This window comes from Equus caballus, chromosome 8 (assembly GCF_041296265.1).
Source record: "Equus caballus isolate H_3958 breed thoroughbred chromosome 8, TB-T2T, whole genome shotgun sequence".
Lineage (NCBI taxonomy): Eukaryota > Metazoa > Chordata > Mammalia > Perissodactyla > Equidae > Equus > Equus caballus.
The window spans coordinates 4,449,836-4,465,903 of record NC_091691.1 but is presented as its reverse complement, the minus strand read 5'-3'; the positions used below and the strand labels follow the sequence as shown (position 1 = coordinate 4,465,903).

The following is a 16,068-nucleotide window of genomic DNA, read 5'->3' as shown; positions in this document are numbered from 1 at the left end:
TTGCCAATCTTTTTTTTTTTTCTGCTTTTTCTCCCCAAATCCCCCCAGTACATAGTTGTATATCTTAGCTGTAGGTCCTAGTAGTTGTGGCATGTGGGACGCTGCCTCAGCATGGCCTAATGAGCGGTGCCATGTCTGTGCCCAGGATCCGAACCGGCGAAACCCTAGGCTGCCAAAGCAGAGTGCACAAACTTAACCACTTGGCCACAGGGCCGGCCCCAAGGATGCCAGCTTTTGCCACTTCTATTCAACACAATATTGGTAGTTCTAGCCAGGGCAACTAGGCAAGAAAAAGAAATATAGTCATGCACCACATAACGACGTTTCAGTCAATGACAGACTGCATATATGATGATGGTCCCATAAGACTAATACCATACAGCCTAGGTATGTAGTAGGCTATACCATTCAGGTTTGTGTAAATACACTCTAGGATGTTTGGACAACAATGAAATCGCCTAACGACGCCTTTCTCAGAATGTATACCCATCGTTAAGCAACGCCTGGCATCCAAATTGGAAAGGAAAAAGTAAAACTACCTCTAATCAGAGAGGACCTGATCTTACACGTATAAAATCCTAAAGGTTCCACACACACATATACAAACAGTTAGAACTAATAAATGAATTCAGCAAAGTTGCAGGATACAAAATCAACAAGCAAATATCAGTTGCATTTCTACACAACTAACAATGAACAATCCAAAAAGGAAATAAAGAAAACAATTCCATTTACAACATTGAAAAGAATAAAATACCTATGAATAAATTTAATCAAGGAGGCTGTGATAGATGGAAAACGTGTGCCCCCTCCAAATCTATATATTCAAGCCCTAACCCCAAATATAGCTGTATCTGGAGTAAGGAAGTAATAAAGTTTAAATGAGGTCATGACGGTGGAGCCCTGATCCAAGAGGATTAGGGTCCTTATAAGAAGAGACACCCAAGAGCTCCCTTGCTCGCTTGCTCTCCATGCATCAAAGAAAGGACATGTGAGGAGACAGCAAGAAGGCTGCCATCTGCAAGCCAGGAAGAGTGTCCTCAACAGAAACCAGCCCTGCCAGACCTTGAGCTGGGACTTCTAGCCTCCAGAACTGTGAGAAAATAAACTTGTGTTGTTTAAGCCACCCAGTCCATGGTATTTTGTTATGTCAGCCTGAGCTAACAGAGAGGCGTAAGACTTGCATGCTAAAAATCACAAAACACTGCTGGAAGAAATTAAAGAAGACTCAAATAAATGGAAAGACATCTTGGGTTCATGAATTGAAGACTTGATATTGTAAAGATGACAACACCACTCAAAGCGACCTAAAGATTCAATGTAATCTCTATCAAAATCTCAACAGGTTTTTTTTTTTTTTTTACAAAATGGAAAAATCCATCCTAAAATTCATATGGACTCTCAAGGGACCCTGAATAGCCAAAACAATCTTGATAAAGAAGATTAAAGTTGGAGGACCCACACTTCCTGATTTCAAAGCTTACTACAAAGCTACAGCAATCAAAACAGTGTAGTACTGGCATAAGGACAGACATATAACCCAAAAGAATAGAACTGAGAGCCCAGAAATAAGCCCTCATATATATGCTCTGTTGATTTTCAACAAGAGAGCCAAGATCATTCAATAGGAAAGAGCAGTCTCTTCAACAAATGGTGCTGGGAAAACTGGATCTCCACATGCAAAGGAATGAAGTTGGACCTTTACCTTATACCCTATATAAAAATTAACTGTAGGGGCCGGCCCCGTGGCCGAGTGGTTAAGTTCTCACGCTCTGCTTCGGCAGCCCAGGGTTTCCCTGGTTCAAATCCTGGGCGCGGACATGGCACCACACATCAGGCAACGCTGAGGTGGCATCCCACATCCCACAACTAGGAGAACTCACAACTAAAAACACACAACTATGTACCAGGGGGCTTTGGGGAGAAAAAGGAAAAATAAAATCTTAAAAAAAAAAAAATTAACTGAAGATGGATCAAAGACACAAACTTAAGAGCTAAAATGATAAAAATTCTTAGAAAAAAAATCATAAAGGAAACCCTGAATGCCTTGGATTTGGCAATGGCTTTTAAATAAGACACTGAAAGCACGGGCAACAAAAGAAAAAACAGATAAAATGGACTTCATTAAAATTGAAAACTTCTGTGCATCAAAGGACACTATCAAGAGAGTGAAAGGACAACCCACAGAATGGGAGAAAATACTCGCAAATCAATTATCTGGTAAGGGTTTAATATCTAGAATATATAAAGAACTCCTACAACTCAAAGACAAAGAGATATTGGCATGCCATGCTGTGGTAGGCGTCCCACATATAAAGTAGAGGAAGACAGGCACGAACGTTAGCTCAGGGCCAGTCTTCCTCAGAAAAAAAGAGGAAGACTGGCAGTAGTTAGCTCAGGGTTAATCTTCCTCAAAAGCAAGCAAACAAACAAACAAAACAAAGACAAAGAGATAAACAACCCAACTAAAAACGTTTATAGCAGCAGCTTTATTCATAATTGCCAAAACCTGGAAGCGAAGAAGATGTCCTTCAGTAGGGGAATGAATAAATGACTGTGGTTCATCCAGACAATGGAATATTATTCAGAGCTAAAAAGAAATGAGCCATCAAGCCATGAAAAGACATGAAGGACCTTAAGTGCATATTACTAAGCGAAAGAAGCCAATCTGAAAAGGCTACAGATGAAAAGGCTACTGTATGATTCCAACTATATGACACTTTCGGAAAGGTAAAACTAGGAAGACAGTAAAAAGACCAGTGGTGGTCAGGGATGAGAGGATGGGGAGAGAAGAGGAGCAAGAGGAATGAATAAGCAGAAGACAGAGGGTTTTAGGGCTGTGAAAATATTCTGTATAATACTATAATGATGGATACATATCATTATACATTTGTCAAAAATTCACAGAACAGGGGCTGGCCCCGTGGCCGAGTGGTTAAGTTTGCGCGCTCCGCTGCAGGCGGCCCAGTGTTTCGTTGGTTTGAATCCTGGGCACAGACACGGCACTGCTCATCAAACCACGCTGAGGCAACGTCCCAAATGCCACAACTAGAAGGACTCACAACGAAGAATATACAACTATGTACCGGGGGGCTTTGGGGAGAAAAAGGAAAAAAATAAAATCTTAAAAAAAAAAAAAAATTCACAGAATGTACAACATCAACAGTAAACCCTAATGTAAACTATGGACTTTAGATGATTATGATGCGCCAACGTAGCTTCATCAATTGCAACAAACATACTCTGGTGGGGAATGTCAATAATGGGGGAGGTTATGCAGGTGCGGGGTCAAGGGGTATATGAGAAATCTCTATACGTTTCTCTCTCTTTTTTTAACTTTTTATTGAGATTATGATAGTTTACAACCTTGTGAAATTTCAGTTATACATTACTGTTTGTCAATTGTAGGTGCACCACTTCACCCTTTGTGCCCACCCCCCACCCCTCTTTTCCCCTGGTAACCACTAATCTATTCTCTTTGTCTACATGTTTAACTTCCACATATGAGTGGAGTCATACAGAGATCGTCTTTCTCCATCTGCCTTATTTCACTTAACATAATACCCTCAAGGTCCATCCATGTTGTTGTGAATGAGATGCTTTTATCCTTTTTTATGGCTGAGTAGCATTCCATCGTGTGTGTGTGTGTGTGTGTGTGTGTGTGTGTGTGTGTGTGTGTGTATACATATATACCATATCTTCTTTATCCAATCATCAGTTGATGGGCACTTAGGTTGCTTCCACGTCTTGGCTATTGTAAATAATGCTGCAATGAGCATAGGGGTGCATGGGACTTTTGGAATTGCTGATTTCAAGTTCTTTGGTCTATACCTTTCTCTTAATTCTGCTGTGAACCTAAAAATGCTCTAAAAAAAAAAGTCTTCAAAAAAAAAGAGGCAGCAAAGGACTTGAATTCAAATCAAAACCACAATGAAACACTACTTCACATCTACTAAAATGGCTATAACTTTTTTAAAAAGGAAAACAAGTATTGTTGAGGACAAAGAAAAACTGGAACCCTTGCACTGCCGGTAGGATAAAAGATGGCGCAGCCACTGTGAAAATCAGTTCAGCAGTTCCTCAAAAAGTTTAAAAACACAGAATTACTAGATGATCCAGCAATTCTACTCCTACATATACACTGAAAAGAACTGAAAACAGGGACTCGAGATACTTACATGCCAGTGTTCACAGCAGCAATTAATTACAATAGCCAAAAGGTGGAAACAACCTTCTGTCCATCAACAGATAAACAAAATGTGGTACACAAATATAATGGAATTTCAGTTATCCATAAAATGGAATGAAGTTCTGATACATGGTACAACATAGATGACCTTGAAAAAGATTTTGCTAAGTGAAATAAGACAGATACAAAAGGGCCATAAATATGATATGCTTCATTATATAAAATACCTAAAATAGACAAATTCAGACAGATAGTAGCTACACTATGGACTACAGGGGTTGAGAAGCAGGGGCAGTAGAGAGCTATTATTTAGTGGGTACAGAGCTTCTGTGTTGAGTGACGAAAAATTTTGAAAAGAGTGATGATGGTTGCACAATATTTTGAATGTAATTAATGTCAATGAACTGTACATTTAAAAGTGATAAAAATGACAAATTTTGTTATATGTATTTTACCACATTAAAAAAAACAATGAAGCAAAATTTTTTTTTAATTTTAAGAGAAACCTTCAAATTAGGAATTTTTGAATAAACAGAATTAAAAAGAAAAAGCTGAAAAATATTTTTCCCAGACACAAAGGATTAATATATAGAATTTCTACCATTCAACAAAGAAACATACTAAGACCTAATAGATAATAGATGGCAGAAATATAAACAGTCAATAAATAAATGAAAAAAAACTTCAACTAAAGAACAAAATTAAAAATGCAAATTACTATGGTCTGAATGTTGTGTCCCCCTAAATGCATACTTTGAAAACCTAATGGCCAAGGTGATGGTGTTAGGAGGCGGGGCCTTTGGGAGGTGACTAGATTAGGGCAGAGCCCTCATGAATGAGATTAGTGCCTTATAAAAGAGGTCCCCTCCCAGAGTGCTAGCTTGGTCCTTCCACCATGTGAGGATCCAAGAAGTCTATGACGGGAAGAGGGCCCTTACCCACCTGGCACCCTGATCTCAGACTTCTAGCCTCTAGAATCATGAGAGACAAATTTCTGTTGTTTTTAAGCTAACCAGTATCTGGCACTTAGTTATATAGCAGCCTGAGTGGAACTAAGACACAAATCAAATTGAAAACTTTTGCACCTATCAAATTGGCGACAATAATTTCTTTCTGTGTTCGTTTAATAAGCTGTTTGCTACATATTGCCAGTTTTCCAGAGAGCCCCACAAAAGCTTTAATAACAACAGTGAGGCTAGGCACTTCACACACGCGCACTTAACTGAACTTTTACAACAGCCAGAGAGGGAAGCATTCCTTTCAGAGGTGAGGATACGGGGACAAACTGTGTAACCTGCCAAAGATCACCAAGGCAGCCAGGGACAGGGCTGGGGTTCTCACCTCGGGCAGTCGGACCCCCCAGTCTGGGTGCTGAAGTACCTGCCATTCTGAACCCTCTTTAAAAATGCCTGGCAACTTCCATGACAGCCAAGGACACGTGGGCACTTGTGCAGACAGTGCCTGTAGAAGTATAAAGTGGCACAAACTTTCTGGAAAATTTGACAATATACATAGGCTTACAGATGGTCCCCTCCTTATATACAATATAACCCTCATCCTAATGGTCAGGATACTCCATCTTAGGATCAGAATCTAAAATAAACAAAGATGTACACTAAAATTTTCACATAAACATGTTCATGGGTGAATTATTCTAAAAATGGAAAAACTGGCCCAGTGGCGCAGTGATTAAGTTCATGCACTCTGCTTCAGCAGCCCAGCGTTCGCTGGTTCAGATCCCGGGCACAGACCTACACACTCCTCACCAAACCATGCTGTGGAGGCGTCCCAAATACAAAATAGAGGAAGACTGGCACAGATGTTAGCTCAGCGACAATCTTCCTCAAGCAAAAAGAGGACTGGCAAAAGATGTTAGCTCAGAGCCAATCTTCCTCACACACAAAAAAAACTGGTAAAACTCTAAATAAACAGCACTATTTAAAAAAAAATCAACAAACTAAATGGCCAAAATTAAAGGAATAATTAAATAAATGATCATATAAATATTATGGGATATTGTATAGTTATTAAAAATTATGTTCATGAAGAGTCTCAAGGCAATGACTAAATAATGATGCAGTATACAATAACTATGAAATTATCAAATGTTCCATTAAAAATGCATGAAAAGGCTGGGAAGAATATGCTAACAGTTAAGAGTAAACACACTCACTGGGTAAGAAGCTTCAAGAAGGCTCACCACCATGCCCCTAGTTCCTGAAGGGCAGGTGCTTCAAAACTTTCTGAACTAAATTTCTTCATGATGGGATTAGGGGATTAGGGAATTTTCTTCCCTCAACTGTCACATCTGAATTTCAAATTTAAAAATTTTATATAAAAACAAGTGCTTAAAGGGAATAAACCTGACTGCCACGGTAACAATGAAGTGTCTCTAGGAAGCAGCACTGCCACCTTCCCTCTCTGGGGTCTGGGCCTGCCCCTCTCTGAACTACAGCCAGGGTGAACTTACTAAGCAGCTCCCTGAGGACCAGCACCCTGTTGTAAAGGCACGCTTCTGGGCTGCCACGCCTCTATCAGCGTGGCCCTGCTTTCACCCCAGTTGGATGGACCCCAGGTGAATTTGGGTAGAAGATTCCTCATGCTGACTTATGTTGACTTATACTCTTCATGTTGCCTTAACTGCTTCCTTGACATGCTCCTCACACCAACCCAGGGGCCTTGGGCAGTGTTTATAGGAAGGAAGCCAGAGAGGAATGGGAAGAGGCGATGTGAGCGCAGCCCTGCTGTGGCCTACTGTCTCTGGGCCCAGCTTCCCCAATGGAAGTCGAGGCTCTGGCCTGGACACTCTCCAGAGCCCTACCCAAGCACACTGGGATTCCACCAGCCAGTCTCCACCTCAGGCTTGATGAGACTGCAGCCTGGTCCACAGGCTCTGCCAACAACACACAGAGGGAGGCTTTGGTCTGTGCTCTGCCAGAGCCTGCATGAGGACCATCTACCCTTGCAGCCAGCCTGCAGTCTCCCAGGCCACTGAGCTCACTGCCCAAGCAGTGACACTGGTAGACTATGGGTCTACCCATGTACCAGTGGGCACTGTTAGACTGCCCAAGCCTGACTGCTTAAAACAGTCCCATTCATTCTTATCAGTTTTTGAAAGATCCACAGATTAACTGTTTACTTCTTATATCAGTAGGATACAAAATCTCAATTAGAAAAGGGACAAGTGGTCAGATGGTCCTGGCCATCCTTTCACTCAGCACCTAACAGGTCCCCACGGCAGGCACAGCCTAGGGTCACCGGCCGACCCTTCCTAGGCAGGGGCTTCTCCATCATCCACACCCTATGCCCCAAGCTCCACTACCTCCAAGCCTGGAGAAATCCAAACAAAGGACTCATCTTTAAAACCAGACTGGACGCTCCCAGATATAAAAATTCTGAATGTGTACTAAAACACTACAAAGTCTATCTTTCCTTAGTTATCCAAATCATTAGGAAAATAAACTGCAAATCCACTATTTGCTGTTAAAAAAAGGCATGACCTATAACCAGCATGAAGGAGAAAGCATCTCCAGTAAGCATGCTCCATGCTCTTCTTTGACCAAGCAGCCAATCTGCCCCTCCAAAAAGATTTTACACCACAATGTAGGGCAGGGTCAGGCACAGTGAAAGGGCCTGGGGCTCAAACAGAGAGAAGGGATGAAAAGAGAAGGGAGGCAGATGCGAAAGAACAGGAAGGAATGGGAGCACTCACACAGAGGGTCCCGGTTGTGAGTTGGGGGGAGTGGAAGGCACACGATGTCCATCCAAGGGAGGCCACCATGTGGACAGGCGGTGTAGCTCCAGGGAGAAGGCAGAAATGAAGGCAGAGATGGGACTTTTCACAAACAGCAATAACCTAGTAACCTACGATGCTGGAAGAAGCAGAGTCCCCAAGAAACAAAACAACGAACGAAAGGCGAGAGACTAAACAAGATACGAGGCAAAGAGTTAAGAGGAAGCAGCAGAAGAGGAGTGAGTGGCACAGTGGTTACAGTACGGGGGGCTGGGATACTGGGCAGGCTCCAAAGGCTGGGGAGGCACGTGGGGTCCCTGGCTCCAGGGCAGCCAAGCCAGAAGCGTGAGGACTGAGGGGAGCCCGTGTGCTTGGTGTGAAGCAGTTTCAGGAGGGTGGGAGAAACCTGGATTGCAAACTGGAGTTAGTACAGGACAAGTCTCTTGAAAGGTGAGGAGATGAAAGAATGAAGAGCGAGCAGACACTAAATCAAGAGGGCAGTAAGGCCACAGGAAACCCATTGTTAGGAGGAAGCTCGAGCCCGTCTGAAGGCAGAAGTCTGTGAGACAGGGAGCTGGAGCTGTAGGGGGCACGCACTGGAGGCAGAAGCCCCAGAAAAGATACTAGGTGAGGGGAACAGGTGGGCCACTAGGCAAAGGGATTTGAGACAAATGCGGGGCACAGAGGTGCCAGGTGTCCAGGAGGTGACACAGATGTAAAACCAGGCAGGAAAGCAAAGAGAAGATCTAGATGGGAACACCCGCCATCTCTCTAGAGAGGTCAGAGAAGGCGGCCCCGTGTGGACAAATGAGGCCAGGCAGAGAGAAGCGGGGAAGACAGGAGCACAGACACACACTGCTTCCCCAGGTCGGTAACCACAGAGCTGGAAAGCCTGGGCCCCCCAGAAGTTACAAAACCAGTGCAAAGACAGGATTCTCCTCAGGAACCCGAGGCTATGGTCCCTACTTTATTACCCTAGAGTGACAGCCCACCTCTGTGCATCTGTTGGCTGCCTATTTGGGAACAGAGACATAAGCCCAACAGCACACACACCACCTTAAAGAATAATCTGATAAGAAGTGGAAGTGTTCAATACTCACAGGAACAATAAGCCCTTGCCAAGTCAATAAATTAGCTTCATCAACCTGGATGTTACGGAAGTTTTTCATTCCACATTTGCGGATTTCTTCAAGCTCCTGTTGATTAACAAAGCATAAAGGGGTGTCAAATAGAGGAAAGCACCACATATTAAGATCCCTCCTGACTCCCTCAAATTAAACCGAGTGCCGACACCACTGATGACAAAATTTCAGTGTGAATTAGACCATAACTGGTCTGGTTAAGAGGCCTGGAGTCATGGTGGTCCCCTCAACTTGTGTCCCAGACCAAGACAAGCCCCCACCTTGGTGAACCCAGAGAATTTGGTGCGTAAATAACTGTGCTTCTACGGACGCACCACCTCCTCTTTGGGTTGGTTACCACGCAGCAGGGGCGCAAGAAAGGTGCTACAGACCTGTCTTCTTCCAATCAAGATTTATTAAGCACTGGCTATGTGTCAGATGCGGAGGATATAAAGATGAATGAAACTGGGAGCTAGGAGCAAACACATACCCACAAAGGTTTCTACCCAATGCTGCAAGTGCAATTTCAGAAGGACTCTACCTCAGCACAGGTACACAGCGAAGAGAACAACTATCCAGTCTGGGATGGGAGGGGGGCAGGAAACCTTCACTGAGTCTCGGTTTCCTTGGCTGCAAAACAGGGGTAGTAAGACCCAGAGTTGTAGACAATGAAGGGGAAATTACGTTGTAAGCAACAGAACTCCTTGCAAATGTGAGAGATTATTATTATACAAACAGTCAATGCAGCAAATACCATTTCATCCAGAAAGCACAACCACCCTGACTACCTTCAGGGTCCGGTCTGAGATGTCTTTAGTCTAGAATTGTCAGCCACTGGTTTTTCAACTATGCTCCAGCCTGACATTTCCCATTGCTTCCCCGACAACTCAAGTGCACTCCACTAGGCGTTATAGCCCACCGCGCAAGCGCCCACATCCCCAACATGCCTCCATTTTCAGATACCTGGAGTGACATGCTCCCCACCAATGCCCCAACTCAGCCTCTCACCCATCGCACAACAGCCTCCTCCACATCTCTTGGGTCCCTTCTCTTCAGCAACCCCAGAGTACCATCCAGCTGAGCCCTGCCTCCTCTGCTGGGCCAGCAGGACAGCTTCCTCACTCACCCTGGCTTCCTCCTTGCTGGTCCAGCCCATGCACACCTCTAGGACTGGGATGCCCCTCCCTGTTCGGTGCTGCAGCTTACAGTAGCCCAGAGGCTCTGAATCAGCCCTCATATCAAGCCCAAAAGATCCTCTGCACCCCATATTCCTATCACACAGCCAACGGTTTACAAGGCACGCTGAGGAATACAAAGGCACACAGGGAAACCATTCCAAAGGAAGGGGGAACTGAGCCAGTGTTACAGGTTCTCAGCTGGAGGATGTGCCATAAGCCTGGAACGGAGGAGGCTGAGAAAGATGGTACATCAAATGAAGAGGCAGTGGGGACACACTGGTGCTTCATGGCAGGTGACGGGCCTGAGTTTCTTCCCACAGGGTGCCGCTGCTTGTCAACCCTAGCTGCCCACCACAATCATCTGGGCCTTGGTCTCAATTCCGGAAATTCTGCTCCAGTAAGTGTGGGATGGAGTCTGAAGCAGGGATTTTCAACAAGCTGTGCAGTGACAGGAGAGAGTTGCTACTGCTGAGAGATGAGGTCCATCTCTAAACGATGGTCAGCTTCTGTGGGGAAGATGCTAGCAGCAATGGTTGTGACTCCTGCAGTGAAGGAAGGAGCGGCCTAGCCCCTCTTCCTGTGGTTGCAGGAGGGAAAGCATGGAATCTGATAGACCACTCAACGTGCCAACCACCAGGCATTCCTACTAATGCCTGTGACTCACTGGAAATGCTCCCCTGGGGATTATGACACCTGGGCAGATTCAGGAAGGGGAAGAAATCAATCTCGCATCCACACTACCACTCTGGCCCACTCCCCAAACTCCATGAGGGCAAGCATTAGGGCACGGATCAGGAAGCTCATGGTTATGCTCAAACACCTGCTTAATGATCGGGTCCGTGAACTGATGGGAAGCTGGGGCTTGGGGAGGGAAAAGGGCTCTGGGATGGGAAGGCTCTCTATGTATTTTGATTTTCTGGTCCTTGGCTCAAGATACTAGAGTAGGATTCTTGGCTAGAGACAGAATATATCATGTCCCTTAAAGGTTAAGTCCAACCAAGCTACCAAAAACGTTTTAAACCAAATACAGACAGGAAAAAAAAATCTTCAGATATAACTTTGAAATTAAACAATAAAAAATAGAAACAACAGAGGAGAATATATTCAGTATTCATGGGAGGAAGTAAATTCTAAAGTAATCTGTAAATATACTTTATGGCTTCAGAAATCCACACACTAACAAAACAAAGTATTGGTAATAAACACAAGAAGGTAAATTTCAAATGAATTACAAAACTATGGCAAGATGGGACTCACAACTGTATATAGCAGTGAAAAATTTCATCTTGCTCAAGAAAAAGGGAGGGATGAGAGGGTACTTTGGGCAGGGGTGTGAAAGGGCACCTGCCAATGCTTTGCTATCAAGAGACACATGAACAAAAACAAAAGCTGTCCTGTGGGAAGAGGACAGCACACATGTTCCGGCCAGAGAAGAATGGGCAACGCTTATGACAGCAGAGCTGAGAGGCCCAGAGAGTCCAAAGTATGGTTAGTGCTTATCAGATAAACTCTCAACTTACCTTGCTGTCAAGTTAAGCTCACCAAAGACGGAAGAGGCAAGCTCCTTTGCATAATTCTAACCAACAAGGAAGAACTGATTATCAGGCAGAAGTGAGAGAAACCAAGACATACAAACAAACAAGCAAAGAAGCCCTGTAATCTCCAGGGATCATTGGGAAGGCCCCTAGGAGATCGTTTCTCAATAGGGTGGCACCAGCATCCAGCAGGACTGCATTCAAGCATCCCCAGCTCTGCCCAGTGGGTGCCAGGCATTGTGACATCACCCCAGCCCAATTTCCCACCCTCTAGAGTCACAGCTACAGAGACCCACAGACGCTATCAGAGGAAAGGATGCTAAAAGTCCTACAGTGCACAAGATGGTCATGCAAGAACTGTTCAGCTGGAAATGCCAATCACGCCTCCACTGAGAACACCTGAAGAAGATGGATTCAAGTCATTCAGAGAAAGACAGGTTCATCTGAAGGTCTGAGACTTGAAAAGGCAAGATGACTCAAGAGGACTGATAAATCCTCAAGTAAAACTGCACCCCTATAACTGAGAATGAAGAACTGGGGAAGGAATTTAAAGAAATCAATGTAAATTCAGAGTTCAAATTTAAAAGGATATTACACATGATGGAAGAAAAGACTCGACAAAGAAAAACTGTGAAAGTGGCCCTGCTCTAGAAGAACAGAGTGAGGAAGACCAAACCCAAGAACTACAGGGCCTTACAAAATATGCCCTACAAAGGTTTGTTTCAGTTCTGCTAAAAGCAAGAAGCAGTCCTGGGTCAGCTGCTCCAGGCTGATGGCGCAATGCTGACAAACCAAGGGAGAAGAGCGCAAGGGAAAGCAGAACCAGCCAACTTGCACACTGCTTCTCCCTGCAGAGGAGAGCAGGCCTCCCAGAGAGGGCAAGTAGCAAGGGAGAAAGAGAGCAATGCTTCTCAAAATGAGGTCCAGGTCTGAGCCCATGGTGGATCTCAGTGTACTGCAGGTACTCGTAAAAGCCCAAGTGTGCTACCTGGTCCTTCAGAAGGGAAAAGCCCATTGCTCAAACTCCAGCCCAGAGGGCTGGATGCCCACTCCAGGCCCAAGTGTGGCGTGTGGCAGAAATGGACCACTGCCTAACGGCTCTGCAGGTTCTAACAGCAGAGATGGCCCTGGCCCCAGCAGGAGCGCACTGTGCCAAGTCCTGCACAGGAGCTTCGGCTCGTCCCTGAAAGGAGAGCAGGAGACAGCTGTATACAGTGAGCACTCTGCCATACAACTCAGACGTATACATCCAAGTTTGGGCAGAGTATTTAACAAAGTCTCTCTTTTTTTCTTCTTTGGAGATCTACAATGGGGCTCGGAAAATCAAATGTTCAAAACCTCCCAGGTAATCCTCACACACAGCCTGACTGAGAACTCTTCAGAAGCCAGTGATTCTTAACTAGCTTGTGGTGTAGTCCGCTTTAAAAATCCAGACAGACGTACAGAGGAAAAATCAGCTGTACAAGTCAGCCCTGTCTGAGATGTCAAATCAACATTATGGACTGCAAGTCTCAAGGTAGGGGGTGCCTACACGGTTTTAAAAAGCATATTCGGGGCTGGCCCCGTGGCTGAGTGGTTAAGTTCACGCGCTCCGCTGCAGGCGGCCCAGTGTTTTGTTGGTTTGAATCCTGGGCGCGGACACGGCACTGCTCATCAGGCCACGCTGAGGCAGCATCCCACATGCCACAACTAGAAGGACCCACAATGAAGACTATACAACTATGTACTGGGGGGCTTTGGGGAGAATAAGGGAAAAAATAAAATCTTAAAAAAAAATTTAAAAAAATAAAAAGCATATTCACTCTCACCCTGTAATTTCCTATTTGTTAAATGGAAAAAGGCACATTGTACCCCTAAAGGAACTCCAGAAGGCAAAGCTGAATGCCATCTTGGCTGTTGAGGCTGGGTTGGAAGAGCAGAGAAGCGCTGCTCTAGGAACCCGCAGGTCAGTGAGGGAAGCACAGCAGGCAACAGCAGAGGGCAGTGGCTTCGTGGAAGAGAGGCTCTGAGCTCTGAGATGGGCCTTGAAGGATGGGGAAAAATCAAACCTCTGAAGAGAAGAGAACAGGTACGTGTGTGTGTGAGAAATGTATGCAGAGATGTGGAAGACATCACCAGGCGTGTGAGGGAAGCAGCCAGGAACCGAGTTTGGCTGGAGGGTGTACTAACGTTGACGAACTCTCAGAGCGTACGCCCAAGCTCCTGGAGGAGTTGTTCAACATCCACCTGGAGAAAGGTGAGAGTAAAGGGAGAGACGGACAGAGAAAGCCTGACTAACGCCCAGGCCCCACCCTAGACCTGCAGAATCGAAATATCCCGAGCGTGGCTGGGCACCTGTGCCCGGGGATCCCCAGGTGATGGTTAGGTGCACCCCTGCTTAAGAACCAACATGATCATCCAACCTAGTCTTTTAGCAAGAAAGATATTGAGGCTCTGATTAATTCCATGTCATCTCCTTAAAGAGCTAACGCCTCCCACTGAGCCAGGCTCACAGAAGCAATGCGAGGAATCCCTCTTACTGCAACAAGTCTGAGGTAACAGAAACCAGGAAACCGTTCTGAACTTTTCTTAAGAAAGTGAATACTTACTGTGACTTATATTGCCCATTTTACCATTCTCTATTCTGAAGACGCCTGTAGGCATGAAAATTAGAATATTCCAATCCCCAACCGTTCTCTTCAACATTTATTTTATATATAACACATAGAAACAATATTTTGATCTGTCAAGTGGTTGGTTCAACAACTGCCAAAGTGTCAGTGGACTAGAAAGAGCAGAGTCCTCTGGAGTCAGACAGCCCTTGGCTAAACCCCACCCTTCACACCACCTGAAGCTCTGACTCTACCATCTCACCTGAAAAGTGGTAGGAAACCTACTTTGCAGGGCCCTAATGAGAATTACAAGAAACTTTATATAGTACTTAACACTTACCACCGCTAGTGGGTACTCAATGTTAGTTTTATTCCCTTCCATATTGTATCACATTTCTTAAAATCCAAAACAGCGTCAAGGCACCAAGATACATTCTCTATTTTACATAACAAGACATTGACATGATGTGGCATTGACAGCCTATGACCAGAATTCATGGGGTCTTAAATTAGAAATGAAAGTGTTTATGGTGGTTAGCATAAAGCTTTCAGAAATGATCTGATCAATTATATCTCAATAAACAAAAGAAAAGAAACATAAGGCAAGGGGTGTGCTAACAGCACATCACCACCACGCTCCCCTCTGGAGGGCATCAGCTTGGGGTGTTGTCACCTTCAAAACTCCCACAAAGAACAGAAATGGAGAGATGCTAGGGAAGAGGCAGTCTTCTGGCGAAGAGCCAGGGTGATGCCTTTGGTGCACGAGGCATGTGCCAAAAGCAGCCATGTGAAAAGCAGGAGCAAGACGCTGACAGAAGGGTGAGAAGAATCGGCTGGTCATGATACTGCAGTGTTTACAACACACAGCACGTAGGATACGACTGGAGCCTCACAACACCCCCGAGATGGGCAAGTCAGCGATATTAGCTTCATTTTACAGACGGTAAAGCTGAAGCTCAGAGAGGCCCAAGTCACTGACCTGGTACAGGGCAGTGCCAGGACTAGAGCCAGAGGGCTCTTTCGTGAATGTCAGAGCCACTTAAAGCAGTGGGTTAGGATGGTGAAGGCTTCTATGGGAAACAGGCCACGCAGAGGCTCCTATTTCCTGAGCAGGAGCCTGGGAGGGCTTGGCTTGCTCTAGAATAGCACTTTCCAAGATTTGTAATGACAAAAGCCATGAACGTATACAATACTTGCCTTAGCCCTTCACAGCTAGTCATTAAGTGTTTACGTCATGCAAGCAACGTTTCTAGGCTCCTCTCAACCAGGCAAAACGAAACTTGGCAGATGGAGCCTTAACCCTCGGTCCAGGGTCACTCTCAAATGCTAGCTACACAACTGGTAGGACATTAGTAATCTGAAAGAGCTACTCCCTGCTTTTGTGTGACTATATCAAAGTGACTAATTTTGACAGAAACGCACTTTCCAAGCTTGCACAAAGCAACCAGTGGCAATGACACTAAATCATGACTTTAATATAATTCAGTACACTGTAAATCTAAACATAAGGCTTCAGAGCTCCCAAATGCAATCTTATTTCAATTAATACCCAGCAACAGAGTGGGACCCATGCCAACATATCCCCCTGCCATGGGTGGGCAGGAGGCTGGCTATCTTACACTTAGCTATTATCACAATGAACACACTGAGCTATTATCAGAACTCTACAAAGCACTTTCATTAGCCCCTTTGGAGAAATCAGGACACTGAGGCTCATGGTG

General features: G+C 44.9%; 1 protein-coding gene across 3 annotated transcripts in view; it reads right to left on the bottom strand.

Moving 5' to 3' along the window:
• Positions 1-16,068, bottom strand: part of UBE2L3 (ubiquitin conjugating enzyme E2 L3) — a 50,802-nt gene that overhangs the window by 24,593 nt on the left and 10,141 nt on the right. For 2 of the 3 annotated variants that reach the window (XM_023646790.2, XM_023646791.2), the window contains one exon: positions 9,023-9,118. The exons of the other annotated variant lie outside the window; for it this stretch is intronic. In XM_023646790.2, the coding sequence (XP_023502558.2) occupies positions 9,023-9,118 (96 nt within the window). The remainder of the gene's footprint in view (positions 1-9,022; positions 9,119-16,068) is intronic. 3 annotated transcript variants of the gene reach the window in all.